Raw genomic sequence first — 19,564 nt, forward strand, 5'->3', positions numbered from 1 at the left:
TTAGTATCAGCATGATAGTGTGATTAGTAGTAGCATGATAGTGTGATTAGTATCAGCATGATAGTGTGATTAGTATCAGCATGATAGTGTGATTAGTATCAGCATGATAGTGTGATTAGTATCAGCATGATAGTGTTTATTATTAGTATGATAGTGTGATTAGTATCAGCATGATAGTGATTAGTATCAGCATGATAGTGTGATTAGTATCAGCATGATAGTGTGATTAGTATCAGCATGATAGTGTTTAGTAGTATGATAGTGTGATTAGTATCAGCATGATAGTGTGATTAGTAGTAGCATGATAGTGTGATTAGTATCAGCATGATAGTGATTAGTATCAGCATGATAGTGTGATTAGTATCAGCATGATAGTGTGATTAGTATCAGCATGATAGTGTTTAGTAGTATGATAGTGTGATTAGTATCAGCATGATAGTGTGATTAGTAGTAGCATGATAGTGTGATTAGTATCAGCATGATAGTGTGATTAGTATCAGCATGATAGTGTGATTAGTAGTAGCATGATAGTGTGATTAGTATCAGCATGATAGTGATTAGTATCAGCATGATAGTGTGATTAGTATCAGCATGATAGTGTGATTAGTATCAGCATGATAGTGTTTAGTAGTATGATAGTGTGATTAGTATCAGCATGATAGTGTGATTAGTAGTAGCATGATAGTGTGATTAGTATCAGCATGATAGTGTGATTAGTATCAGCATGATAGTGTGATTAGTATCAGCATGATAGTGTTTAGTAGTATGATAGTGTGATTAGTATCAGCATGATAGTGTGATTAGTAGTAGCATGATAGTGTGATTAGTATCAGCATGATAGTGTGATTAGTATCAGCATGATAGTGTGATTAGTATCAGCATGATAGTGATTAGTATCAGCATGATAGTGTGATTAGTATCAGCATGATAGTGTGATTAGTATCAGCATGATAGTGTTTAGTAGTATGATAGTGTGATTAGTATCAGCATGATAGTGTGATTAGTAGTAGCATGATAGTGTGATTAGTATCAGCATGATAGTGTGATTAGTATCAGCATGATAGTGTGATTAGTATCAGCATGATAGTGTGATTAGTATCAGCATGATAGTGTGATTAGTATCAGCATGATAGTGTGATTAGTATCAGCATGATAGTGTGATTAGTATCAGCATGATAGTGTTTATTATTTGTATGATAGTGGGATTATTACTAGTATTATTAGTGTCAGTGTAGCAGTATCAAAGTAGTATGATAGTAGAAAGGTACATTTGAAGTCTAATGTTTACGTACACTTAGGTTGAAGTCATTAAAACTCAATCCACAAATGTCTTGTTAACAAACTATAGTTTTGGCAAGTTGGTTAGGACATCTACTTTGTGCCTGACACATAATTTTTTACAAAAATTGTTTACAGACAGATTATTTCACTTATAATTCAGTGTATCACAATTCCTGTGGGTCAGAAGTTCATACACTAAGTTGACTGTGCCTTTAAACAGCTTGGAAAATTCCGGAAAGTGATGTCATGGCTTTAGAAGCTTCTGATAGGTTAATTGACACCATTTGAGTCAATTGGAGGTGTACCTGTGGATGTATATCAAGGCCTACCTTCAAACTCAATGACTCTGCTTGACATCATGAGAAAATCAAAAGAAATCAGCCAAGACCTCAGATAAAACATTGTAGACCTCCATAAGTCTGGTTCATTCTTAGGAGCAATTCCAAACACCTGAAGGTACCACATTCATCTGTACAAACAGTAGTACACAAGTATAAACACCATGGGACCACGTTCATCTGTACAAACAGTAGTACACAAGTATAAACACCATGGGACCACACAGCCGTCATACCGCTCAGGAAGGAGATGCGTTCTGTCTCCTAGAGATGAACATACTTTGGTGCGAAAAGTGCAAATCAATCCCAGAACAACAGCAATACCTTGTGAAGATGCTGGAGGAAACTGGTACAAAAGTATCTATATCCGCAGTAAAACAAGTCTTATATCGACTTAACCTGAACGGCCGCTCAGCAAGGAAGAAGCCACTGCTCCAAACACGCCATACAAAAGCCAGACTACCGTTTGCAACTGCACATGGGGACAAAGATCACACTTTTGGAGAAATGTCCTCTGGTCTGATGAAACAAAAACAGAACTGTTTGACCATAATGACCATCGTTATGTTTGGAGGAAAAGGGGGGAAGCTGAAGAACACCATCCCAACCGTGAAGAACGGGGGTGGCCGCATCATGTTGTGGTGGTGCTTTGCTGCAGGAGGGACTGGTGCACTTCACAAAATAGATAGCATCATGAGGCAGGGAAAATTATGTGGATATATTGAAGCAACATCTCAAGACATCAGTCAGGAAGTTGAAGCTTGGTCGCAAATGGGTCTTCCAAATGGACAATGACCCCAAGCATACTTTCAAAGTTGTGGCAAAATGGCTTAAGGACAACAATGTCAAGGTATTGGAGTGGCCATCATAAAGCCCTGACCTCCATCCCATAGAACATTTGTGGGCATAACTGAACAAGCATGTGTGAGCAAGGAGGCCTACAGACCTGACTCAGTTACATCAGCTCTGTCAGGAGGAATGGGCCAAAATTCACCCAACTTATTGTGGGAAGCTTGTGGAAGGCTACCCAAGTTTGACCCAAGTTCAACAATTTAAATGCAAAGCTACCAAATACTAATTGAGTGTATGTAAACTTCTGACCCACTGGGAATGTGATGAAAGAAATTAAAGCTGAAATAAATCATTCTCTCTACTATTATTCTGACATTTCACATTCTTAAAATAAAGTGGTGATTCTAATTTACCTAAAACAGGGAATGTTTACAAGGATTAAATGTCAGGAATTGTGTAAAAACTGTGTTTAAATGTACTTGGCTAAGGTGTTTGTAAACTTCCGACTTCAACTGTATATAGTTTCCACATATTTCATAAGCGCTCCAGTTTGTGTGGTTTACCCCCATCCTCTCTCTCTCTGTCAAAGGCTTATAACATCCATGTGTCTCCTCTCCCTCCATCAGGCCCAGGTTAAAAAACATCGACAGGAGCAGCGCTCAGCACCTAGAGGTCACGGTTGGAGACCTGACTGTCATCATCACAGACTTTAAGGAGAAAACCAAACCTCCCCCCTCCTCCACCACCACCACTACACCCCCCACCTCTACCACCCCCTCCAGCACTGTGTCTGTGTCTGCAGAACACCACAGTGGCTCCAGCTCAGACAACAACACTGAGAGAGGGGTCTCACGGTCATCTTCACCCCGGGGAGAGGGCTTCTTAGTCGGGACAGAGTCCCACTAGACCACCCCAATTGGAACCCCCCACCAAACTCCTAGCCCAACAGACCCTCAGACCTCCAACCCCTAGACCTTGGCCTGGATCCCCGAGACCTTGTCCTGGATCCCCAACCCCTAGACCTTGGCCTGGATCCCCGACACAGAGACCTTGGCCTGGATCCCCAACCCCTAGACCCTGGCCTGGACCCCGAGACCCTGGCCTGGACCCCCAACCCCTAGACCTTGGCCTGGATCCCCAACCCCTAGACCTTGGACTGGATCCCCGACACCGAGACCTTGGCCTGGATCCCCAACCCCTAGACCTTGGCCTGGATCCCCGACACCGAGACCTTGGCCTGGACCCCCAACCCCTAGACCTTGGCCTGGATCCCCAACCCCTAGACCTTGGCCTGGATCCCCAACCCCTAGACCTTGGCCTGGATCCCCAACCCCTAGACCTTGGCCTGGATCCCCAACCCCTAGACCTTGGCCTGGATCCCCAACCCAGACCTTGGCCTGGATCCCCGACACAGACCTTTGCCTGGATCCCCAACCCCTAGACCTTGGCCTGGATCCCCAACCCCTAGACCTTGGCTATGACTACTCATGGCTTAACATAGGCCACTCTAACCTCACTCCTCTGTCCTCAACTCTGATATGTAATGTTATCTCTGGACTTGCACATTTACTGTAGTACTAGCTACAGGTTACAGCTAGATCAACAGATTTAGCTGCTACAGGTTACAGCTAGATCAACACATTTAGCAGCTACAGGTTACAACTAGATCAACACATTTAGCAGCTACAGGTTACAACTAGATCAACACATTTAGCAGCTACAGATTACAGCTAGATCAACACATTTAGCAGCTACAGGTTACAGCTAGATCAACACATTTAGCAGCTACAGGTTACAGCTAGATCAACACATTTAGCAGCTACAGATTACAGCTAGATCAACACATTTAGCAGCTACAGATTACAGCTAGATCAACACATTTAGCAGCTACAGATTACAGCTAGATCAACACATTTAGCAGCTACAGGTTACAGCTAGATCAACACATTTAGCATCTACAGGTTACAGCTAGATCAACACATTTAGCAGCTCAGATTACAGCTAGATCAACACATTTAGCAGCTACAGATTACAGCTAGATCAACACATTTAGCAGCTACAGATTACAGCTAGATCAACACATTTAGCAGCTACAGGTTACAGCTAGATCAACACATTTAGCATCTACAGGTTACAGCTAGATCAACACATTTAGCAGCTACAGATTACAGCTAGATCAACACATTTAACAGCTACAGATTACAGCTAGATCAACACATTTAGCAGCTACAGGTTACAGCTAGATCAACACATTTAGCAGCTACAGATTACAGCTAGATCAACACATTTAGCAGCTACAGGTTACAGCTAGATCAACACATTTAGCAGCTACAGATTACAGCTAGATCAACACATTTAGCAGCTACAGGTTACAACTAGATCAACACATTTAGCATCTACAGGTTACAGCTAGATCAACACATTTAGCAGCTACAGATTACAGCTAGATCAACACATTTAGCTGCTACAGGCTACAGCTAGATCAACACATGTAGCAGCTACAGGTTACAGCTAGATCAACACATTTAGCAGCTACAGGTTACAGCTAGATCAACACATTTAGCAGCTACAGGTTACAGCTAGATCAACACATTTAGCTGCTACAGGCTACAGCTAGATCAACACATTTAGCAGCTACAGGTTACAACTAGATCAACACATTTAGCAGCTACAGGTTACAGCTAGATCAACACATTTAGCAGCTACAGGTTACAGCTAGATCAACACATTTAGCTGCTACAGGCTACAGCTAGATCAACACATTTAGCAGCTACAGTTTATAGCTAGCACTACTACTACCAACCTTGAGTTGTGGTTTGCTTTTGGACACAAAAAAACACCACAATCTGAAGTCTTGTTTTAATTACATTTCTCTGATTAACTTTAGGCCAATTTCACTGACTTTTAAAAACTCTTTTTGAAACCTGTGTTCTAAACATGAAGTAATGTCATTACATTTAGCTGATCTTAGCCTATTGTACAGCTTTGTTTTAATGTGTTATAACATCACGTCAGTGTTAGTATCCATGTCAACATCGGAACTTTCAACCTCCTGTCCAATGAGAACTGTCGTGACATGATGATTATGGTTCAGAGTTCTTGAGTTTGTGTTGCATTATGGGAGAAAACATGAGGTACATGTGGAGAGGATGGAAAACCTATTGGCTCTCTTTTGGTACTTGTCTCTCAGTTGTAAAGTGTCATTTATTGATTGAATGTGTTGGAGACTGAATTGTATTGTCATTGACTCACATCAGCCGGGACCTGGTGTGGTTTTATCATTCATGAGAAAATGTTGTTCAAAACAGCGTCTGTTTTTGAATTGTGTCCGTTTTAACACCACCTCAAATGGTTGATCATACCGTGTCACAACATTCACTGTTACATTTTCTATCCTTTGTTTTGTTTCTACCAAGCTTTGCTGTTTAGAAATGTATGGACGACTTGGTTGATTACATGGTTCAATGTCTATAAAGAAAGATATAAATAATGGCATTATGTATTGGAAAAGAGTTCTGCTTTCTGTCTGTTGTTCATGTTTCTATAAGAACAGAGTTCTAGACTTTAACAGTTTATCCTGGATATGAACCAGGGGTCTAGACTTTAACAGCTTGTCCTTGAAATGAACCACGGTTCTAGACTTTAAGTCCTGGATATGAACCAGGGTTCTAGACTTTAACAGCTTGTCCTGGATATGAACCAGGGTTCTAGATTTTAACAGCTTGTCCTGGATATGAACCAGGGTTCTAGGCTTTAACAGCTTGTCCTGGATATGAACCAGGGTTCTAGACTTTAACAGCTTGTCCTGGATATGAACCAGGGTTCTAGACTTTAACAGCTTGTCCTGGATATGAACCAGGGTTCTAGATTTTAACAGCTTGTCCTGGATATGAACCAGGGTTCTAGACTTTAACAGCTTGTCCTGGATATGAACCAGGGTTCTAGACTTTAACAGCTTGTCCTGGATATGAACCAGGGTTCTAGACTTTAACAGCTTGTCCTGGATATGAACCAGGGTTCTAGACTTTAACAGCTTGTCCTGGATATGAACCAGGGTTCTAGACTTTAACAGCTTGTCCTGGATATGAACCAGGGTTCTAGGGAACGTATGTTTGGATGGTCATTGATGACCAATAATGGGTAAGTAGTGAAAGCAGTTCTAGCCACAGTGTTTGACCGACACAATTGGCCTGATGTACAGTATTCACACACCTTGACCGTTTCCTCAAAAATGGTATTTTTTTGTTGTCAACGATCTAGATAAGTATTCAACCTCCTGAGTCAAAACATGTTATAATCCCATTTCTTCCTCTCTGGTGACTGAGTTAGGAAGGAGGCCTACATCTGTGTAGTGACTGGGTGTATTGACACACCATCCAAAGTGTCATTAATAACTTCACCATGCTCAGAGGGATATTACATTTCTGTTTTTTTATTTTCTTTCTTACCCATCTACCAATAGGTGCCCTTCTTTGTGAGGCATTGGAAAACCTCCCTAAACTTTATGGTTGAATCTGTGTTTGAAATTCACTGCTGGACTGAGGGACCTTTCAGATAATTGTATGTGTGGGGTTCAGAAAGGAGGTAGTCATTCAAACATCATGTTAAACCTGTTATTGCACACAGAGTGAGTCCATGCAACTTATTAGATGACTTGTTAAACACGTTGTTTTACTCCCGAACTGATTTAGGCTCCTTGTCATAACAGGGTGGTTGAATACTTATTGACTCAAGACATTTTAGCTTTCATTTTTTTAATTCCACTTTGACATTGTGGGGTATTGTGTGTAGGCCAGTGACACAAAATCTCAATTTAATCATTTTTAAATTCAGGCTGTAACACAACAAAATGTGGAAAAAGTCTAGGGGTGTGAATACTTTCTGAAGGAGCGGTAGGTAGAGTAGATCTTTCCTTTGTCTGGCCCTCCCCTCCGGTGGCTACCGAGGATGAAAAGCCAGCCTTTTTACATGCCGATAGCGCCATCTAGTGGATAACCTCTAACCCACATCAAATACAATGCAGTTTCGTTTATTATAGGTCGACAATTAAAACATATCAGTAATATCAGAAGGATGCTTTGATATTTCCTCATGAATGTGGTTTCGAAAAGTATATTTATTGTGTAGCCTACTTCTCAGAGTCACACACAGACCGGGAAAGGGATTCACTGTTATTTATACCCCTCCCTTCCCCCAATGGTTCTCCCAGAACAGTGTGAATGGTAGCAGCCAGCTTCGTTCTGTGTCATGACTTTGAGTTCTGAAAGCGCTTTTACTTTTAATAATGCGCCGCTACATTCGTGCATTCCTCGTGTGCATGTTGTTTGCCGTATTCTCGGCCTTGTACGTGTAGAGTAAACTATTTTATTCAGATCTGTCGGTCGGAGGAGGAGGAGGAGGACTGGGTGAGAAGACTTTCCTCCATCGAGCCGCGGACTCTAAGCGAAGCGACATTGGACTAGAAACCAGGCGAGGCCCAGACGAAGCAGAACCAGGCGATCAACACTGGTACACTGGGTGATAGTTACACTGCTTATTATATAGCTAGATTGTAATACACTTCAAAAGGCTTCAAACTAAACGAATGCATAACTTTCTTGGTGAACAAATATTTCCTCTGCAAGTAATGTATTGGAATGTGCACCATTGACAGATGTGTCTCCACAATAGTATCAGTATCAACAAATATACTGCGACAAGACTAATTGTAACAATTCTGCATCCTTTCCACTTTCACTATGGTCATGGACACTGTACCTGCAGTTCCAGCCCAAACAACTACATTAGGATCAATTGCTCCTCGCAAAGAAATGTAAATATAGCGAAACAAGCTCAACATAGCGTGTATGTACCTGTACTTAAAGAAACATACGCATTTTTTTCTGCGGGAAAGTTGACTGGTTGAATTAGGTTCACTAGCGCGCATGGAGGTTCAATAACATATATTTCTTCGTGACTTGACTGTTGAGTTATTTCCACAACATCAAGAGCGACACCGATTTATTTTCATAGCTGATTGGTTTTCCTTCACCCTTTTGACCAACACGTTGAGGTGGTGCTGGCTGACCTACTAGGGGACCACCATTGTAAATACGAAAGTATTTTTAACTGACTTGCCTAGTTAAATAAAGGTTAAATAAAAATAAATACTAGTTACATATGTCTTGAGACAAACACATGTGGACTTGAGTCGGTAGTCTACACCAGAAAAACATTACCACTGAATAATAATAATAGGAAAACAGATTGCAGTTGTTGAAATGGAAGTTAAATATCTGTTGGCCAACTTCAGTGGTCTCTGCTGGATTGCTAAGCAACAGGATATGCAATTAAACGTGTGCTTATGGCCTTTAACAGTTTGTTACAGTCAACAAACTAGTGTGAATGACAAACAAGATAATCCGGTTGCCTAGGCGAACACACCCCCTTCTCTCCTACAACAACTTTTAAATGCTCACCTTGCTGCTTTGTCTCTCTTCAGTCAAGTAAGGGATCCCTGTCGGCTGTCAGGTTTAGCTGGCGGAGACAGGCATCTGGATTACTGTGTGATGAGAGGAGAAGAAAAGCCTTTTCAAATCCTCCGAACCAGTTGGTGAACCTGGCACGAATCATTGACAAAGGTTTTAACCTTTTAAATGAAACAAACTTTGGTTTCACTGTAGCATTACTTGTCTTTATTGGCAGGTACATCCTGAGGAAAGCAGAGGGCCGTGTGAGGACGGCTACATCCTGAGGAAAGCAGAGGGCCGTGTGAGGACGGCTGCAGCCATACATCCTGAGGAAAGCAGAGGGCCGTGTGAGGACGGCTACAGCCATACATCCTGAGGAAAGCAGAGGGCCGTGTGAGGACGGCTACAGCCATACATCCTGAGGAAAGCAGAGGGCCGTGTGAGGACGGCTGCAGCCTGAGGAAAGCAGAGGGCCGTGTGAGGACGGCTGCAGCCTGAGGAAAGCAGAGGGCCGTGTGAGGACGGCTGCAGCCTGAGGAAAGCAGAGGGCCGTGTGAGGACGGCTGCAGCCTGAGGAAAGCAGAGGGCCGTGTGAGGACGGCTGCAGCCTGAGGAAAGCAGAGGGCCGTGTGAGGACGGCTGCAGCCTGAGGAAAGCAGAGGGCCGTGTGAGGACGGCTGCAGCCATGCACCTGGCTGTCGTGGCCTGTGGACAGAGACTACAGGAGACTCTCACCATGCTGAAGTCTGCCGTTATGCTCAGCATCAAACCACTGTGCCTCCACATCTTCTCTGAAGACCAGCTGCACGCCAGCTTTATAGAGGCTGTGAGTTGGACTGGATGCACTACAAGGCCTATAGCCTGTGATTGAAGTATAATAATGTGGTAGTAATGAGATGTGATAATGACGTTGTAATATCATGTCCTACTATGATAATGTAATAGCATCTACATCACAACTCTAACATATAGGCTTCAATAAAGTCCCATTTGGTCCAGTGTACATGATACACACAGAATAGAAAACACTATGAACAGCTGCTCTTTCCATAACAGACTGACCAGGTGAATCCAGGTGAAACCTATGATCCCTTGTTGATGTCACCTGTTAAAGCCACTTCAATCAGTGTAGATGAAGGTGAGGAGACGGGTTAAAGAAGGATTTTTAAGCATTGAGACATGAATTGTGTATGTGTGTCATTCAGAGGGTGAATGGGCAAGACAAAAGATTGAAGTGCCTTTTGAATTGGGAACGGTAGTAGGTGCCAGGCGTACTGGTTTGTGTTAAGAACCGCAATGCTAATATGATGAGCTTACCGAGTGGTGCAGCGGTCTAAGGCACTGCATCTTAGTGCTAGAGGCGTCACTACAGACCCTGGTTCGATCCCAGGCTGTATCACAACCGACTGATCGGGAGTCCCATAGGACAGCACACAATTGGCCCAGCGTCGTCCAGGTTAGGGGAGGGTTTGGCCAGGGTAGGCCGTCATTGTAAAATAAGAATTTGTTCTTAACTGACTTGCCTAGTTAAATGAAGGTTAAATAAATAAAATTAAAACGCTAAACAGTTTCCTGTGTGTATCAAGAATGGTCCACCACCCAAAGGACATCCAGCCAACTTGCCAACCTATTTTGCTACCTGACAACTTTACGGGTTTCACTTTTTAATTACCGTTCATATATTTATTTATTTTTTCCTCAACTTTTTCACTCCGGACGCTTTATCTGGACACGATTCGTCAGGACCTCCAACAGCCGAAGCTAAGTAGTAACATTAACATGATGCCTTCTAATTGCAGCCGCTGTGCTCGCCTTACGGCGAGGATAGCTGTACTGCAAGCCCAGCTTCAGACGCAATCGTTAGGCAAGGGTAATTTCAGTGTAGGAAAGGATGAAACAGCGTCTGTGCCACCAGTAAGTACAGATAGTAGTATAAATCCCCTGGCACAGTCCCCGCAGCCGGACAACTTTCTCACGGTTTCTGGAAGGAAATGCTGTAGGAACGCTCAACCGGTGTCGCTCATTCAGCAGACAGAAACTTTCAACCGGTTTTCCCCATTAAGCAGCGGGTCGGAGTCAGAGACCGAGTCTTCTCTGGTCTCTACTCCTCCCGTTACGGGGTCTGAGACGCCGAAGCTTCCCACCATTAGCTCTGACAAATTGAAAACTCTAGTCATTGGCGACTCCATTACCCGCAGTATTAGACTTAAAGCGAATCATCCAGCGATCATACACTGTTTACCCGGGGCAGGGCTACCGACGTTAAGGCTAATCTGAAGATGGTGCTGGCTAAAGCTAAAACTGGCGAGTGTAGAGAGTATAGAGATATTGTTATCCACGTCGGCACCAACGATGTTAGGATGAAACAGTCAGAGATCACCAAGCGCAACATAGCTTCTGCGTGCATATCAGCTAGAAAGATGTGTCGGCATCGAGTAATTGTCTCTGGCCCCCTCCCAGTTAGGGGAGTGATGAGCTCTACAGCAGAGTCTCACAACTCAATCGCTGGTTGAAAACTGTTTTCTGCCCCTCCCAAAAGATAGAATTTGTAGATAATTGGCCCTCTTTCTGGGACTCACCCACAAACAGGACCAAGCCTGACCTGCTGAGGAGTGACGGACTCCATCCTAGCTGGAGGGGTGCTCTCATCTTATCTGCCAACATAGACAGGGCTCTAACTCCTCTAGCTCCACAATGAAATAGGGTGCAGGCCAGGCAGCAGGCTATTAGCCAGCCTGCCAGCATAGTGGAGTCTGTCACTAGCATAGTCAGTGTAGTCAGCTCAGCTATCACCATTGAGACCGTGTCTGTGCCTCGACCTAGGTTGGGCAAAACTAAACATGGCGGTGTTCGCCTTAGCAATCTCACTAGGATAAAGACCACCTCCATTCCTGTCATTACTGAAAGAGATCATGATACCTCACATCTCAAAATAGGGCTACTTAATGTTAGATCCCTTACTTCAAAGGCAATTATAGTCAATGAACTAATCACTGATCATAATCTTGATGTGATTGGCCTGACTGAAACATGGCTTAAGCCTGATGAATTTACTGTGTTAAATGAGGCCTCACCTCCTGGCTACACTAGTGACCATATCCCCGTGCATCCCGCAAAGGCGGAGGTGTTGCTAACATTTACGATAGCAAATTTCAATTTACAAAAAAAAAAATGACGTTTTCGTCTTTTGAGCTTCTAGTCATGAAATCTATGCAGCCTACTCAATCACTTTTTATAGCTACTGTTTACAGGCCTCCTGGGCCATATACAGCGTTTCTCACTGAGTTCCCTGAATTCCTATCAGACCTTGTAGTCATTGCAGATAATATTCTAATCTTTGGTGACTTTAATATTCACATGGAAAAGTCCACAGACCCACTCCAAAAGGCTTTTGGAGCCATCATCGACTCAGTGGGTTTTGTCCAACATGTCTCTGGACCCACTCACTGTCACAGTCATACGCTGGACCTAGTTTTGTCCCATGGAATAAATGTTGTGGATCTTAATGTTTTTCCTCATAATCCTGGACTATCGGACCACCATTTTATTACGTTTGCAATTGCAACAAATAATCTGCTCAGACCCCAACCAAGGAACATCAAAAGTCGTGCTATAAATTCACAGACAACACAAAGATTCCTTGATGCCCTTCCAGACTCCCTCTGCCTACCCAAGGACGCCAGAGGACAAAAATCCGTTAACCACCTAACTGAGGATCTCAATTTAACCTTGCGCAATACCCTAGATGCAGTTGCACCCCTAAAAACTAAAAAAATGTCTCATAAGAAACTAGCTCCCTGGTACACAGAAAATACCCGAGCTCTGAAGCAAGCTTCCAGAAAATTGGAACGGAAATGGCGCCACACCAAACTGGAAGTCTTCCGACTAGCTTGGAAGGACGGTACCGTGCAGTACCGAAGAGCCCTTACTGCTGCTCGATCGTCCTATTTTTCTAACTTAATTGAGGAAAATAAGAACAATCCGAAATTCCTTTTTGATACTGTGGCAAAGCTAACTAAAAAGCAGCATTCCCCAAGAGAGGATGACTTTCACTTTAGCAGTGATAAATTCATGAACTTCTTTGAGGAAAAGATTATGATTATTAGAAAGCAAATTACGGACTCCTCTTTAAACCTGCGTATTCCTCCAAACCTCAGTTGTCCTGAGTCTGCACAACTCTGCCAGGACCTAGGATCAAGAGAGACGCTCAAGTGTTTTAGTACTATATCTCTTGACACAATGATGAAAATAATCATGGCCTCTAAACCTTGAAGCTGTATACTGGACCCTATTCCAACTAAACTACTGAAAGAGCTGCTTCCTGTGCTTGGCCCTCCTATGTTGAACATAATAAACGGCTCTCTATCCACTGGATGTGTACCAAACTCACTAAAAGTGGCAGTAATAAAGCCTCTCTTGAAAAAGCCAAACCTTGACCCAGAAAATATAAAAAACTATCGGCCTATATCGAATCTTCCATTCCTCTCAAAGATTTTAGAGAAGGCTGTTGCGCAGCAACTCACTGCCTTCCTGAAGACAAACAATGTATACGAAATGCTTCAGTCTGGTTTTAGACCCCATCATAGCACTGAGACGGCACTTGTGAAGGTGGTAAATGACATTTTAATGGCATCGGACCGAGCTCTGCATCTGTCCTCGTGCTCCTAGACCTTAGTGCTGCTTTTGATACCATCGATCACCACATTCTTTTGGAGAGATTGGAAACCCAAATTGGTCTACACGGACAAGTTCTGGCCTGGTTTAGATCTTATCTGTCGGAAAGATATCAGTTTGTCTCTGTGAATGGTTTGTCCTCTGACAAATCAACTGTACATTTCGGTGTTCCTCAAGGTTCTGTTTTAGGACCACTATTGTTTTCACTATATATTTTACCTCTTGGGGATGTTATTCGAAAACATAATGTAAACTTTCACTGCTATGCGGATGACACACAGCTGTACATTTCAATGAAACATGGTGAAGCCCCAAAATTGCCCTCGCTAGAAGCATGTGTTTCAGACATAAGGAAGTGGATGGCTGCAAACTTTCTACTATTAAACTCGGACAAAACAGAGATGCTTGTTCTAGGTCCCAAGAAACAAAGAGATCTTCTGTTGAATCTGACAATTAATCTTAATGGTTGTACAGTCGTCTCAAATAAAACTGTGAAGGACCTCGGCGTTACTCTGGACCCTGATCTCTCTTTTGAAGAACATATCAAGACCATTTCGAGGACAGCTTTTTTCCATCTACGTAACATTGCAAAAATCAGAAACTTTCTGTCCAAAAATGATGCAGAAAAATTAATCCATGCTTTTGTCACTTCTAGGTTAGACTACTGCAATGCTCTATTTTCCGGCTACCCGGATAAAGCACTAAATAAACTTCAGTTAGTGCTAAATACGGCTGCTAGAATCCTGACTAGAACCAAAAAAATTTGATCATATTACTCCAGTGCTAGCCTCTCTACACTGGCTTCCTGTCAAAGCAAGGGCTGATTTCAAGGTTTTACTGCTAACCTACAAAGCATTACATGGGCTTGCTCCTACCTACCTCTCTGATTTGGTCCTGCCGTACATACCTACACGTACGCTACGGTCACAAGACGCAGGCCTCCTAATTGTCCCTAGAATTTCTAAGCAAACAGCTGGAGGCAGGGCTTTCTCCTATAGAGCTCCATTTTTATGGAACGGTCTGCCTACCCATGTCAGAGACGCAAACTCGGTCTCAACCTTTAAGTCTTTACTGAAGACTCATCTCTTCAGTGGGTCATATGATTGAGTGTAGTCTGGCCCAGGAGTGGGAAGGTGAACGGAAAGGCTCTGGAGCAACGAACCGCCCTTGCTGTCTCTGCCTGGCCGGTTCCCCTCTTTCCACTGGGATTCTCTGCCTCTAACCCTGTTACGGGGCTGAGTCACTGGCTTGCTGGGGCTCTCTCGTGCCGTCCCTGGGGGGGTGCGTCACCTGGGTGGGTTGATTCACTGTTGTGGTCGGCCTGTCTGGGTTGCCCCCCTTGGGTTGTACCGTGGCGGAGATCTTTGTGGGCTATACTCGGCCTTGTCTCAGGATGGTAAGTTGGTGGTTGAAGATATCCCTCTAGTGGTGTGGGGGATGTGCTTTGGCAAAGTGGGTGGGGTTATATCCTTCCTGTTTGGCCCTGTCCGGGGTGTCCTCGGATGGGGCCACAGTGTCTCCTGACCCCTCCTGTCTCAGCCTCCAGTATTTATGCTGCAGTAGTTTGTGTCGGGGGCTAGGGTCAGTTTGTTATATCTGGAGTACTTCTCCTGTCCTATTCGGTGTCCTGTGTGAATCTAAGTGTGCGTTCTCTAATTCTCTCCTTCTCTCTTTCTTTCTCTCTCTCGGAGGACCTGAGCCCTAGGACCATGTCCCAGGACTACCTGACATGAGGACTCCTTGCTGTCCCCAGTCCACCTGGCCATGCTCCTGCTCCAGTTTCAACTGACCTGAGCCCTAGGACCGTGCCCCAGGACTACCTGACATGAAGGCTCCTTGCTGTCCCCAGTCCACCTGACTGTGCTGCTGCTCCAGTTTCAACTGTTCTGCCTTATTATTATTCGACCATGCTGGTCATTTATGAACATTTGAACATCTTGGTCATGTTCTGTTATAATCTCTACCCGGCACAGCCAGAAGAGGACTGGCCACCCCACATAGCCCGGTTCCTCTCTAGGTTTCTTCCTAGGTTTTGGCCTTTCTAGGGAGTTTTTCCTAGCCACCGTGCTTTTACACCTGCATTGTTTGCTGTTTGGGGTTTTAGGCTGGGTTTCTGTACAGCACTTTGAGATATCAGCTGATGTACGAAGGGCTATATAAATAAATTTGATTTGATTTGATTTGATTTGATTTGACACAACTGTAGGAAGCATTGGAGTCAACATGGGTCAGCCTCTCTGTGGAAGGCTTTCCACACCTCTTAGAGTCCATTCACTGACAAATTGAGGCTGTTCTGAGGGCAAAAGGGGGTGGAACTCAATATTAGGAAGGTGTTCCTAATGTTTGGTATACTCAGTGTATAACCTAGACCAGGGGTGTATAACCTAGACCAGGGGTGTATAACTAACTCCATGGAGGGCCCCGGTTCTGCAGGTTTTTGTTTTTTCCTTTCAATTAAGACCTAGACAACCAGGTGTGGGGAGTTCCTTACTAATTAGTGACCTGAATTCATCAATCAAGTAAAAGGGAGGAGCGAAAACCTGCCTCCACTCAGACGTCCGTGGAATGAGTGTGACGTATGACCTAGAGGTTATCTATCTTGTCTAAACCTTTGAGTATTTACCTCTTTTTAAAACCTCTGTGTAATAACACTTGTCTGTTTGCTTTGTTCTGTGTTTAGTTAGAGTCGTGGCCAGGGTCGTTCTATTTTGTTTAACTAAATATTAGCGTGATGATGGTTTCCATGGCCTCAGAATAATATCTTGGAGTAAAAATGTTACTGTACATGTATACACTGCTAAATGGGTTGTCTGTTTCTGATTCTCTCTTGTCTTCAGTTGATCCTAAAGGAGGTGGACTCAGACATCTTGTTCCTGGCCTCTGACCTCTAACCTCTGTTTCTGTTCCCCAGCTCATCCTAAAGGAGGTGGATTCTCTAGTCTACGTGGACTCGGACATCTTGTTCCTCCAGCCTGTAGACGCTCTGTGGTCCCTGCTAGCTCACTTCAACGCTACCCAGCTGGCCGCCATGGCGCCGGAGCACGAGGAGCCACGCATCGCCTGGTACAGCCGCTTCGCCCGCCACCCCTACTATGGCAGGACGGGCATCAACTCTGAGTCATGCTCATGAACATGACACGCATCAGGGCCACATACTTCAAGGTAATATAAACTTTGACCAGCAGAGGTCCCCATTGCAATACAGTCAGATGTAATATAAACTTTGACCAGCAGAGTTCACCATTGCAATACAGTCACATGTTATATAAACTTTGACCAACAGAGGTCACCATTGCAATATAGTCAGATATAATGTCATCCAGAGATGGGAGAATCGAGATTTTCTGCAATAAATGTATCATTGTTGAATGAATGACAAACAAACCTCATAATAAAGATGTTTGCACAGGCACTTCGATTTTACACTTAGCTTGTTTTCCACAATGTAACACACCCTCTGTCCTGTTCTGTGTGATCAGAATGACATGACGTCAGTGGGTCTGAGGTGGGAGGAGCTGCTGATGCCCCTGCTGCAGAAATATAAACTAAACATGACCTGGGGCCTGTTGCACAAAAGTAGAATTAAGACATCCGGGATAAATGACTAAGCTGAGCTCAATGAAGCCAAAACATGTGCGTCCAGGCTTAATTGGTTGCACAAAGACCAAGCCAGGATGAGCAGACACGGATTCATTAAGCCAGGTGAAACCAATCCTGGATAGGTGCGCGCTCACGGCTCACTCAAATAGACCCCGCCACAGATCACAGATTAACTGATTTACCATGGCAACTAGAGCCGCGTACTTTTCCCCGTCGGAAGCACAAATCCTCATGGAGGCATACGAGGAGGTAAAAGATATAATTAAGAAGAAAGGCAACACCGCCACAGTGATAAAGCAAAGAGAAAAAGCGTGGCAAAGTATTGCAGACCGCCTGAATGCGTAAGTAGTGCACAATTACACACTCACCGCTCCGCTGAAACATCACAATTACAATTCAAATATTTAATTCACATCTCCAAAAACGCAGTTGTACTGTAATTATGAAACGGTTAAATTTTTAATTGAAATGCACTGCAGATATGAGTGAAATTGTGTAAAGTAAGTCCATCACACTGTATAAAGCTATGATAAATTATTATTAAAGCCTTACATTATTATTTAACGTTACTACGCTCAGTACGGTTTAATCTTAGCCGTTGTACTCTGCTTCTTATGTTGTCCACCGTTTTTTTGTGTTTCTCCTGCTTTCATTAATGTAAAGCTGCTTTGACAGAATGAAACAATTGTGAAAAGTGCTATATAAATAAAATTTAATTGAATAAATAGATGAGCTATAATAATAATCACTTTAATTTATATAGCGCCTTTCAAAGGACCCAAGGTCGGTTGCTCACTGCACTGCAAAAATGTCTTTCTTACTTAGTATTTTTGTCTTGTTTTCAGTAAAAAAAAATATCTAAAAAACATCTTGAATATTTTCTTGAGCAAAATTACCTAGGAAAATAAGCAAAAAAATCTGCCAGTGATGTGCATTGATTGGTGTAATATTCCTCATCTTATGATTTCAGATGGTCTGCAATGCTGACTGTGTGATCAGCAATGTTGTGGCAAAATGGCCTGGCTCAGTCCATGACTCCAGAATCTTTCGGGCCTCTGAAATCTATCAGTGCCTATCACAAGGTAAGCCACACAACCCCTATTTATAACCATCATGGCTGTGTCAAGAATATCACTGTGTTTATGAGGTAGTAATGATGAGATTTTGTGTTGACAGGTGAATTCTCTGGTGTGTTGCTGGGAGACAGGGGGTATGGCTGCCAGCCTTTTCTCCTGACACCTTTCACAGACCCCCAGGAAGCACAGCAGGCCTACAACCATGCCCATGCCAGGACCAGGGCCAGAGTTGAAATGATCTTTGGCCTCCTGAAGGCACGCTTTCACTGCCTTCACAAATTAAGGGTCAGCCCTGTTAGGGCATGTGATATTACTGTGGCTTGTGCTGTCCTCCACAATGTGGCCTGCCTGAGGAAGGAGAGGGCCCCCAGAGTGCCACCAGCCATGGACTGGGACAATCCGGCAATCTTCCCTGATGACGACAGTGGTCGGCTGCTGAGGGACCAATATGTGTTGAATTATTTTAGTTAGTATGTGTGCTTTCAATTTTGGTTAAATATGTCCTGCGGTGGCAGAGGAATTTGGTTTTTTTGGGTTCGTTTTTTACGAATTTGGCCTCTTATGATGTTTGTGCGGTATACTGTGTGTAATACAAGGCTGCAGGGAGGCTACTGCATCCATTCATTTGTCTGTTCAGTTGATGTGTATGGATTTGTCCTGCATTTATTTTAGTGTGCAGACATGCAGGGTGTGTTATATACAGACCTTTGAATGTGTATGTATCATTTTGTATAATATGCTTGGATTCTGTGCTTTCCATCTTGTAGAGTCACTGTGACTTCAGTTTCGAAAGGAGCTGATGGTTTACCTGCTTTGTTTTGTCCTTATTCAATAAAGGAACATAATGTTACACATTGTGTTTTTATATTCATATGGAATGTGTATTTGTTTATATGACAGAGTACTAGGGCCACACTGAAGAAAAAGGATAAAGTCATAAATTTATGAGGCTGGTTCTTTCTGCAGAAAAGCTACATATTGTTTTTACAGTTTTGATACTTATGACAATGTGATACTTAATATTCTGGCACATCAGCATGTCTTTGTTTATGAAACCATACTGAAGTACAATTTCACGAAATGCCCCGCATCTGTCATTTTAACAACTGTCCTCCTTTAAAACAACTGGTTACAATATTATGACTTGTCTTTTTTCCCCTCTGTGGCCCTAATATTCTATCATTTTATATATAGTCTATGGGAAACTGTAAATTATCTAATGATAGCAACATCTAAAAATCATTTTTTTATCCAAAATCATTGAAATTAATGATCACAAACGTTTAAATAATGACAGTGGGTCTAGTTATATGTGATAACAATGTATAGTGAGCAGTGAAATAACTATTGGTTT

General features: G+C 43.1%; 2 protein-coding genes across 58 annotated transcripts in view; both read left to right on the forward strand.

Moving 5' to 3' along the window:
- The window catches only part of LOC118382152 (YY1-associated factor 2-like), a 44,728-nt gene extending 38,822 nt beyond the window's left edge, over positions 1-5,906 (forward strand). The window contains exons 4-8 of one of the 50 annotated variants that reach the window (XM_052515179.1): positions 3,038-4,372; positions 4,406-4,711; positions 4,746-4,779; positions 4,916-4,983; positions 5,018-5,906. In XM_052515179.1, coding sequence (XP_052371139.1) covers positions 3,038-3,317 — 280 coding nt within the window. In that variant the 3' untranslated portion in view covers positions 3,318-4,372; positions 4,406-4,711; positions 4,746-4,779; positions 4,916-4,983; positions 5,018-5,906. Of the gene's footprint in view, positions 1-3,037; positions 4,373-4,405 lie in introns of all 50 variants that reach the window. The other 49 variants (XM_052515199.1, XM_052515201.1, XM_052515198.1 and 46 more) reach the window with 49 other exon arrangements.
- Positions 5,907-6,202: 296 nt separating this feature from the next.
- LOC127928137 (putative nuclease HARBI1) lies at positions 6,203-18,739 on the forward strand. Of its 8 annotated transcripts, none has more exons than XR_008130560.1 (4): positions 7,517-7,919; positions 16,446-16,696; positions 17,014-18,216; positions 18,311-18,739. XR_008130560.1 is itself a non-coding variant. In XM_052515215.1 (4 exons), the coding sequence occupies exons 2-4, from the start codon at positions 16,655-16,657 to the stop codon at positions 18,679-18,681; spliced, it is 525 nt and encodes a 174-aa protein (XP_052371175.1). In that variant the 5' UTR covers positions 7,518-7,919; positions 16,446-16,654; the 3' UTR covers positions 18,682-18,739. The 8 variants fall into 8 exon arrangements, 1 of the variants encoding a protein (XP_052371175.1); XM_052515215.1 differs by having other exon boundaries at positions 7,518-7,919; positions 18,105-18,216; XR_008130561.1 differs by having other exon boundaries at positions 7,524-7,919; positions 17,014-17,475; positions 18,105-18,739.
- Positions 18,740-19,564: the final 825 nt, after the last annotated feature.

Source organism: Oncorhynchus keta, unplaced genomic scaffold (assembly GCF_023373465.1).
Source record: "Oncorhynchus keta strain PuntledgeMale-10-30-2019 unplaced genomic scaffold, Oket_V2 Un_scaffold_21901_pilon_pilon, whole genome shotgun sequence".
Classification (NCBI taxonomy): domain Eukaryota; kingdom Metazoa; phylum Chordata; class Actinopteri; order Salmoniformes; family Salmonidae; genus Oncorhynchus; species Oncorhynchus keta.

What these genes read in the sequence shown, in the direction of transcription:
- LOC127928137 (XM_052515215.1), top strand. Translation starts at nt 16,655, where the DNA reads ATGCTCATGAACATGACACGCATCAGGGCCACATACTTCAAG. An exon ending in TCAGGGCCACATACTTCAAG is followed by an intron (nt 16,697 to 18,104) that starts GTAATATAAACT and finishes TTATGATTTCAG; the next exon opens with ATGGTCTGCAATGCTGACTG. An exon ending in CTATCAGTGCCTATCACAAG is followed by an intron (nt 18,217 to 18,310) that starts GTAAGCCACACA and finishes TTGTGTTGACAG; the next exon opens with GTGAATTCTCTGGTGTGTTG.